At 42.8% G+C, this 10,000-nt stretch overlaps 1 protein-coding gene across 4 annotated transcripts in view; it reads left to right on the forward strand.

The window, feature by feature from the left end:
• LOC143291924 (neuronal acetylcholine receptor subunit alpha-5-like) overlaps window positions 1-10,000 on the forward strand; it is a 212,950-nt gene that overhangs the window by 106,101 nt on the left and 96,849 nt on the right. For all 4 annotated transcript variants that reach the window (XM_076602062.1, XM_076602063.1, XM_076602064.1 and 1 more), the window contains one exon: window positions 8,948-9,150. In XM_076602062.1, coding sequence (XP_076458177.1) covers window positions 8,948-9,150 — 203 coding nt within the window. The remainder of the gene's footprint in view (window positions 1-8,947; window positions 9,151-10,000) is intronic.

The raw sequence follows: 10,000 nt of genomic DNA on the forward strand, positions 1-10,000 counted from the left end.
TTAAGTCAGCGAAAGTTATTCCATTACCGAAGTCAAAAGACACGTCTGATCTGAACAACTTTAGACCTATTTCGCTTCTGTCAGTATTGTCGAAACCACTCGAAAGACATGTTCATAAACATCTTATGCAATATCTGGAAAAACATAAACTTTTCCATCCTTTGCAGTCAGGTTTCCGACATCGTCACTCATGTCAAACAGCGTTAGTCCATCTGTGTGATTCATGGTTGTCTGGCATCAACCGCAGTGAAATCATAGGCGCTGTTTTTCTTGACTTACAGAAAGCTTTTGATCTCGTTGACCACGAAATATTACTCACAAAACTGTCATTGTATCTCAGAGACCCCACTACGCTGTCCTTTTTCGAATCATTCCTTACCGACAGAACACAACATGTGTTCATCAATGGTAGATTCTCTTCTACGGGAGCAATAAAAAGTGGAGTTCCTCAAGGATCAGTTTTAGGGCCACTTCTATTCTGTATATTTATCAATGATCTTCCTTTGTCTTTATCAGACTCCAGAATCTCGTGTGCCCTTTTTGCAGATGACACTTCCCTTCATTCCAGTGCTGCCAACGTTGCCTCAGTTCAGAATTCTCTTCAAACGGGCTTAAATGATGTTTCTAAATGGTGCAAATCCAACTGTATGACACTTCATCCCCAAAAAACAAAGAGTATGATTATCACGTCAAGACAAAAGCACCAAGAAAATCCCCTTGTTCTCACCCTGAATGTCGATGATACCTCCATAGATCAAGTTCGCGAGCACCGCGTCTTGGGAGTCATAATTGATGAAGAACTGAAATGGCAAGCTCACATTGATTCTGTCTGTAAAAGGTTGGCACGCAGTCTGTTCTTACTCAATCAGCTCAGACCTTACATAAACAGTGAAGCTCGCAAAATGTTCTTCCACGCTCACTGTCTTTCTCACGTCAACTATGCATCTGTTGTCTGGAGCTGTGCTGCAGACGTTCATCTTAAGAAACTAAATTCTCTCCACAAGAGAGCAGCCAGATTAATTCTACCAGATCACTCACTGTCAACGTTAGAAAAGCAAGCCAGATTAAATATCCTTCCACTTCAAAACCAGCTGGAATTCAACAAAGCATTACTCATGTACAAAACACACAATAACTTAGCACCGCAATATCTCCAACACCTGCTCACACGAGCCTCATGCCGATACGGCTCTAACAAATACATTTTGCCACGTACCCGAATTGATTTGTTCAAAACTAGTTTTGCATTTTCGGGTGCATCACTGTGGAACTCCCTTCCTTTGCACATACAAACGGGCAGTTCTCTTCCTATGTTCAAATCAAGTCTGCATAAACATCTTCACCCCTTCCAACAGTAAATAACTCTGATCTTTGAATTACTGTAGGCAGTAATAAAGGGGCCAGTTATGTCTTATTTATTGTATCAGTCATTGTTGTTATTGTTGTTGTTCTTTCCTTGCTTTCTCATTTCATCATGTTTTGTTTTGCTCTTTTTTTTTTCTTCTTTTTTTTTTCTCTCGTTCTATTTCTTATGCATGCATAATCTATTCATTTCGTTCTATCATAATCGTGACAAGTGTTCAAGTAATATTGGTGATGGTGGTAGTCACTGTAGTATGCTGCACTTGCCAACATAGATTTCAGAGACAGTAACAATACTGTACCTTTTAAACACCAGGATGTTTCTGGAACTTCTGTATTGATGACATCTCTCTCTCTCTCTCTCTGTCTCTCTCTCTCTCTCTCTCTCTCTCTCTCTCTCTCTCTGTGTGAATCACTGTCCTATCCATCTGTCAATCTTAGTGTGTGTGTGTGTGTGTGGGGGGGGGGGGGGGGAGTGAGGGGGTGCTGTCAGTGTCAGTGTGTGCGTGTGTGTGTATGTATGTGTGTGCGCTCGCACGCGAGCGTCAGTGTGTGTATGCATGTGTGTGCACGGATGTGGGTGTGTGTGGGGGGGCGGGGGTGGGGGTGGGGTTCTTCATTATGTATACAATTCTGCATGAAAACCTTTTCCTTTCATTTATGTGTGTGCTATTTGTACTAGATGTAGATTAGCGAGGACAGATTGGAAGAATAGGCAATGCCTAAAATCTTAATCCTTGAATAAAAACGTTTTGAGTTCTGAGTTCTGAGTTCTCCTCCTCTCTCTCCCCCCTCTCTCTCCCCACTTTCTCTCCCTCTCTCTCTCATCCCCCTTTCTCTCTCTGTCTCTTTCTCTCCCTCTGTGTGTGTGTGTGTGTGTGTGTGTGTGTGTGTGTGTGTGTGTGTGTGTGTGTGTGTGTGTGTGTGTGTGTGTGTGTGCAATTGAGGGAATACATTTGCACAGATTATGAACGAACTACGATGTTGCAGTTTCGCAAAACAAAAAGAAAAAAAGTTCACTTCCAATCCACTATTCCAACGAAAATTTATAAACATGTCAGCCTAGATTTATAGTGTAAACTATTCAGTAGATACACGTTTTGACTTGAACAAAATCACGATGCGAAACTCCCTTTGCTTACCTTTACAATGGTGAAGAAAGGTAGGCCTGTCTCTTCCCTTTGTGTGCAAATGGAAGGCTTGACAATGTGGGAGCTTTGACCAGCTTGTTTTGTTGAAAATATATGATAACGACAACGACGATGACGGGAACAACAACAGTCTTTATCATCATAATCATAATCACATTCATCATCATAATCATATTAATCCCAATAATAATAACAATGACAAGGCAATGATAATAGCAATATACAAAACCACCACCACCACCAACAACAACAACAAAATATATGCGGACCTGGTTCAGTTCCCTTTACCCGATCGTGAAAACATGCTGATATCTTTCACACACACACACACACACACACACACACACACACACACACACACACACACACACACACACACACACACACACACACACACACACACACACACACACACACACACACACACACACACACATACACACACACACGCGCGCGCGCGCGCTGGCATAAAAAGATATACTACATATACATTCCCCGCTTGCAAATTTCACAATCCGGAAGAGTGCAGAGCGAAACTGGGCTAACAACAATCTATTTTTTCATGAAGGATATAAAAAGGGTCTACGATTACTTAAAAAACCCAAACACAAACAACAGCAACAACACAAACAACAAATCTTGTGAAATTAAACGATATTGTTTATCGGCATAAAGCTACGGGAATATGCTTAGCGTTAAGAATGTTCCAAAGTCTATTGAGTTAGCATGGAGTTAGTGCTGCTATTTATTGTTGATGTCGCTCCTGCAATGCAGCCCCTGCTGCGTAAACATTGTATAGGAAAATTGATGGGGGCCAATTATGGTGCGGACAATTTTGTTTACAGTGTTTAAAAAAACAGACCACTCTCATCTGTCTTCATAAAGTTTTGGAACAGGATCAAGTTCTTTACCGGCGTGTGTGTGTGTGTGTGTGTGTGTGTGTGTGTGTGTGTGTGTGTGTGTGTGTGTGTGTGTGAGCGAACGAACGAACGTTTTTAATGAGGGAAGTGGAATAAGCATGCACATGGTTTGTTTTTTTTACATCCAGCCCTCAAGGCAAAGAGAAATGAAATCAAAATACTCACAGGATATCAAAAGGTTATAGAAGTACATACATGACACTCAAATACACTCAAATGCACAGTAAACATTTACAGGAGAGAGAGAGAGAGAGAGAGAGAGAGAGAGAAAGAGAGAGAGAGAGAGAGAGAGAGAAGGGTGTGTTGTTGTTGTGGGTAATAACTCAACCTATAATGCGTGTGGTAATAGTTTGGGAAACAGCGTGAGAGTGGGATGCGCGCACAAATCTGTCTGTGTACGCGCGCGCACGTACACACACACACACACACACACACACACACACACATATATATATATATTTATAAAATTATGTACATATATATATATATATATATATATATATATATAAATTTCATCACCTATCTATCTATCTATCCATCTATCTATCCATATGTGTGTGTGTGTGTGTGTGTGTGTCTGTGTCTCTGTGTGTCTGTGTCTGTGTCTCTGTGTCTGTGTGTGCGCGAGCGCCGAACTGTGATTGATGTGGGGATTGAAAAGTAAGGGAACATATGCTGGAAGGAGAAACAGAAGATAATTGAAAGAAAAACAGTGTGAGGGGAGAACTTGATTGTACATCGACCTTTCTTGTTATTAATGCCATTAACAAAACAGGAAACAGTGACACAAACAAAGACATAAAAGATATACATAGAAAATAAACAATGAATAAATGAGTTCTTAATAAATAAGACACAAATAAACACAACACAAACAAAAATGAATAAACAAATAAAAATAAATAAATAAATGAATTGCATCTCATTACTCAGATATAGGGAATGCACGCAAACGTGGCCGTATTGTACTGGATTATTTGCGGCAAAAACAAAAGTCCAAAGAAATAGATGTTAGCATGCATTGACTGTCGGAAAACACGCTCTACGATGATTGCATTTCATCATTAATTTTAAGAAAAATTCATTTAAGAAAGTGCTTCATGAGAGCGACCGCGCGTACACACACACACACACACACACACACACACACACACACACACACACACACACACACACACACACACACACACACACACACACACGAACTCAAACAGAACGTCTTAAATTGTCTGAACGTATCTCTGTCTTTTTTTCTACATCTCTCTCTTTGTCTTCCTGTCTGTCTCTCTGTCTCTGCCTCTTTGTCTTTGTCTCTCTGTCTCTGTCTTCATGTCTGTCTCTCTGTCTCTGTCTCTATCCATCTGTTTGTCTTTCTGTCTTCCTGTCTGTCTCTATGTCTCTGTCTCTATCCATCTGTTTGTCTTTCTGTCTTCCTGTCTGTCTCTCTGTCTCTGTCTCTATCCATCTGTTTGTCTTTCTGTCGTCATGTATGTCTCTCTGTCTCTGTCTCTATCCATCTGTTTGTCTTTCTGTCGTCATGTCTGTCTCACTGTCTCTGTCTCATTGTCTTTGTCTGTCTCTCTGTTTCTTTCTCTATCTGTCTGTCTTTCTGTCTGTCTCTTTGTCCCTGTCTCTGTCTGTCTTTCTGTCTTCCTGTCTGTCACTCTGTCTATGTCTCTATCTATCTGTTTGTCTCTCTGTCTTACTGTCTGTCTCTGTCTCCCTGTCTCTGTCTCTGTATCTCTGTCCCTGTCTCTGTGGAGAGAACTAACAAGAGACAAGGGAACCCAGAGGCATGGTTTATTTATTCGTTTTGCTTTCTTTGCCTGTTTTTCTGTTTCATAAATCTTAGCTAAACGATAAATCTCCCTCCTCCCTCTTTCTCTTTGTGTGTGTGTGTGTGTGTGTGTGTGTGTGTGTGTGTGTGTGTGTGTGTGTGTGTGTGTGTGTGCGTGCGTGCGTGCGTGCGTGCGTGTGTGTGTGTGTGTGTGTGTGTGTGTGTGTGTGTTGTCTCTCCCGTCTCCCTGTCTCTGCTTCTTCTCTACGTATGTCTCCAAGTCTATGCGACTCCTTTCCTCATCTCAGTCTGTTCTCAGTTTTTCTTTCAATTTGTTTGTGTTAAAAACACAACATCTGTATTATTATTATTATTATTATTAGTTTTTAGCAGAAGAAGTAGAAAACGCACCGGTGTTTCTTCTGTTTGGGGCTGAATATTCATTTTGAGTCGAGCCGGTGTTTAATTACGTCAAAAAGTCCAGCAATCGGTTGTAATTCATTTTCTTCGTAGCTCTGAAAGATAAATCTTGACAGCAAATTACAGCTCTCAAAATTCATAATTTCTAAGACTGCCCTTAATGAAACTTTATCATGTTCTTGGTGAGAAGAATATAGTTTCGCTGAGAGTAATTTTCAACAGATAAGTTTTTAGATCGATTTAAAGGTCCCTTGTGTATATAATTTCAAAGGTTCACCGGCATAGTCGAACTGTTCACTTTGACTCTAATCCAAGTTTATAAGAGCTATTGACGGTTTCTGTCGTTCGGGAATACAGTTCCAGTTTCTCAAGAAGACGCCAATACGCTCGGACAAATCCATATATGCTACACTACTTTTGCTAGGCAGATGCCTGACCAGCAGCATAACCCAACGCGCTCAGTCAGGCCTTGAGTGCATGCACAAATGTGTGCACATATCACAGTGGATTTCTTCTACAGTATTTTGCCACAGGGCAACACTGTCGTTGCCATGGGTTCTTTTTCAGTGCGACAAGTGCGTGCTGTACACGGGACCTCGGCTTATCGTATCACCCGAATGTCAAGACGCCCAGTTTGATTTTCTAGTCAAACGTGGGAGAAAGGGCGAGACTGGGATTCAAACCAAAACCCTCACGGACACTTCATTGGCATACAAGTGTCTTAACCATTCTGTCATCTTCTGGTCTTGCTCATGTTTTGGCATGTAGAAACCGTGTAAACGACTGGAAAGACGATGGCCCCAGGCACCCAACGTGAGGCTAGGGCCAATGTCCATGCTGCAGACATTGTCAAACACGGACAGCAGCTGCTGCCAAAACGTGCGCGTTTCTATTCCCATTTTATTTGAGAAAACGAGAAGCGTTCGTACTATGAAATATAATGCAGTAGTTGATATCAGTATCAGTATCAGTAGCTCAAGGAGGCGTCACTGCGTTCGGACAAATCCATATACGCTACACCACATCTGCCAAGCAGATGCCCGACCAGCAGCGCAACCCAACGCGCTTAGTCAGGCCTCGAGAAAAAGAAAAATGAATAAATAAATAAATAATAAATAAAATAGAATACATAAAATAAATAAATAAATAAATAAATAAATAAATAAGTAGTTGATAAGATATGGTTAGACCCAATCATTGTTGTTGTTGCTTTTGGTTGGTGGTTTAGGTACTATGAGATATAATGCAGTACTTGATAAGATATGGTTAGCCCCAATCATTGTCGTTGTTGCTGTTGTTTGGTTGGCGGTTTAGCTTTGCTTTGGTTGCCTGACCAATACTCTGGGTACATGCGCCAGTCAGGCATCTGCTCTCAGACCCAGTAGCTTCCCAGGTCACAGCATGGATAACTCGTCCGCCGGTTTTTCGGCAAACTCCTCAGCGATTTTTGGCAAACTGTTGCGTTCGTTTAGCAAAATATTGATCTCCGGTCAAATAACCTGATTGTTATCTTGACTGTGGTAGTGATTTTTATAATATTGACTTTGATTTAGTACCTGGTCAAAACCTTTATTTTCAGTTCATAGATGACCATCTATATGACTATATGACCTGGCAATAATGATTTTAATTATTGTCCACTCGTTAAAGTCTGCACAGTTGCTTTAACCCTCTTCGCGGATCTAGAATGTGTCTGGCTGTGCTGTGATTGATTGCATCCAAACAACATTGATTTTGTTCCATCCTCTGGGAAGGAGATCAGCGCAGAACTTGAACTCTCTCCTCCATGAGGGTGGCTCGGCTAATGGAAATGGCTTTTCAACTTTGTTTTTTTCTTCCAACGGAAAGTTGCAGAGAGAAGCTTAGAAAGTGGGGGTCATGGCGGAGCCTGTCTTGGAACTCTCAGCTGTCTGGGGGATATGGGTCAGACTACCGCAGAGTGGATTTAAAAAAAAAAAAAAGCTCTCCTGTATGTGGAAGGTAGGGGATACAGCGGGGTGGTGCTGCCAGGGCCCTCTTTCTTGGGAGACGATGGGTTATTCATTACACAGCGAGTTCTTTCATGAATTGATGAGGATGGGTATCTGCGTTTTTGTATTCTTTATTCCTCCATGCATCTGCTCCATAATTCCTGCATTTATCCATCGATATAAGAGGATGGGTAACTGACAACAAAGTGTCGTTCGGGGCTGACCTTCTGCAGGGTTATGACAGAGCGGTTTAGAATCTCTGTGCTGTCGGGTATAGTTTTCTGCAGGCTGGGTTCTGCAGTCGAGGCAGACTGGTTGGAAGTGGTGTCCTGGCAGAATGGGCCAGACGATGGACTTCTGTTCAGTGTTCACCGGTGATCAGGGTTTGAGGCCCCGTTTCGGTATGGTGTTTGTGTCCACGTGAAAGGCACTTTGCTCCGGTTGTCTTCACTCCAGCCAGATGTGAATGGGTACCTGGTGTCAGTTGTCTTCACTCCACCCAGATGTGAATGGGTACCTGACGTCGGTTATCTTCACTCCACCCAGATATGAATGGGTACCTGACGGCGGTTGTCTTCACTCCACCCAGATATGAATGGGTACCTGACGTCGGTTATCTTCACTCCACCCAGATGTGAATGGGTACCTGACGTCGGTTATATTCACACCACCCGGATGTGAATGGGTACCTGACGTCGGTTGTTTTCACTCCACCCAGATGTGAATGGGTACCTGACGTCGGTTATATTCACTCCACCCGGATGTGAATGGGCACCTGACCTCGGTTGGGGAAGGGTAAGACGGCGGAAGGAGAGAACTGGGCCCCGCCTTCCTGTGCCGCTGTCATCATGAAATCACTGCCCCAATGGCCGTAAAAGGAGTCCTTTAACCTTTGACCTTTAAGTCTTGTTCCTGGAGTTGGGATGTGGAGGGGCCATTTCTTTTTGGTCAGTTTTGTTCTTTAAGCTGTGTGTGTTCTATGTTACCATGTTACCATTACTCAACTTGACTTTGCATTTTGTGACGATACCTTTCTGAAGAGTGAATTTGTGGACAGTATTCATATACCACCCTATCCTTGTGTGTGTGTGTGTGTGTGTGTGTGTGTGTGTGTGTGTGTGTGTGTGTGTGTGTGTGTGTGTGTGTGTGTGTGTGTGTGTGTGTGTGTGTGTTTACGTGTATGTATGTATGTATGTATTGTGTGGGGGTGGGGGTGGGGGTTGCGGGGTGGGGGTGTGTACGTGTGCTCGTGTGTTCATGCATATATATATATATATATATATATATATATATATGTGTGTGTGTGTGTGTGTGTGTGTGTACACGTGCTTGTGCATGTGTGTACAGAGGTGCCGAAGCACGACTCCATGTCGTACGAGGACGTGCTGGGGAAGTACGTGCTGGATGCCTACAAGTCCCGCAGCAAGTACGGGCGGCCCGTGCTGCACTACAACGACACGCTGACCGTGGAGTTCGCCATCCAGCTGACCCAGATCGTGGACCTCGATGAGCAGGAGCAGGTGCTGACGCTCAACGTCTGGGATCAGTATGTAAGTGGCGTTTTGGTTTTTTAATCCTTTTAGATATATATTATTGTAAAGCGCGGTGAGCCTCATCTGAGATGGGGGTACTGCGCTATTTAAGCCTGCATTTTATTTTCATTTTTTTTCTGTTATTTGGAGAGGAATTCACTTACATCTTAGTCTTTTTTTTATGAAGGACTATAACTACAAGTTGCGATTTGTTTTATGTGGAGAGGAATTCGCGATGGGAGGACTATTACTCTCAAACTAGAAAGCAAGATTGTACTGGCTCTTAGTGCTGCTGCAGCCTTAGGGGGCAAGTTGGCCTTTGAGGACCAACCTAAAACCGATTGTTCTAAAGTCCTCTGGGCCGAAAGAGTGGGGATGTAACTTGGGCAAGACACTGTCCGCGACAATCAAATTCTAGCCCAGATTGTCGAGACAACAATTGCCTCCTCTGCTGATCTGATGGTCATAGTCGCAAACGCCTAACTTAACTACCATACATTTGTATGAGAAAAAAGGAGGGGAATGGAAAGATTGAGGAGAAGGACATTCCGTGGGTTTGTGGTGTCCTGGCGGTAACGTGTACGTTTGAGAAGTGAGTCTGGGCGTCCGGAGCTGGTGGTGCACATGTTTGTTGTGTGCTGTTTGGTTGTGTTTGTTGTGTGCTGTTTGTTGTGTTTGTTATGTGCTGTTTGGTTGTGTTTGTTATGTGCTGTTTGTTGTGTTTGTTATGTGCTGTTTGTTGTGTTTGTTATGTGCTGTTTGTTGTGTGCTGTTTGTTGTGTGCTGTTTGTTGTGTTTGCAGTGTGCGGGGTTGTGACGCTGTGTGCAGCGTCTTTCTTTGTGTTTATAGGAGTCTGTATTTCGAGAA

This window comes from Babylonia areolata, chromosome 18 (genome assembly GCF_041734735.1).
Source record: "Babylonia areolata isolate BAREFJ2019XMU chromosome 18, ASM4173473v1, whole genome shotgun sequence".
NCBI classification, from domain to species: domain Eukaryota; kingdom Metazoa; phylum Mollusca; class Gastropoda; order Neogastropoda; family Buccinidae; genus Babylonia; species Babylonia areolata.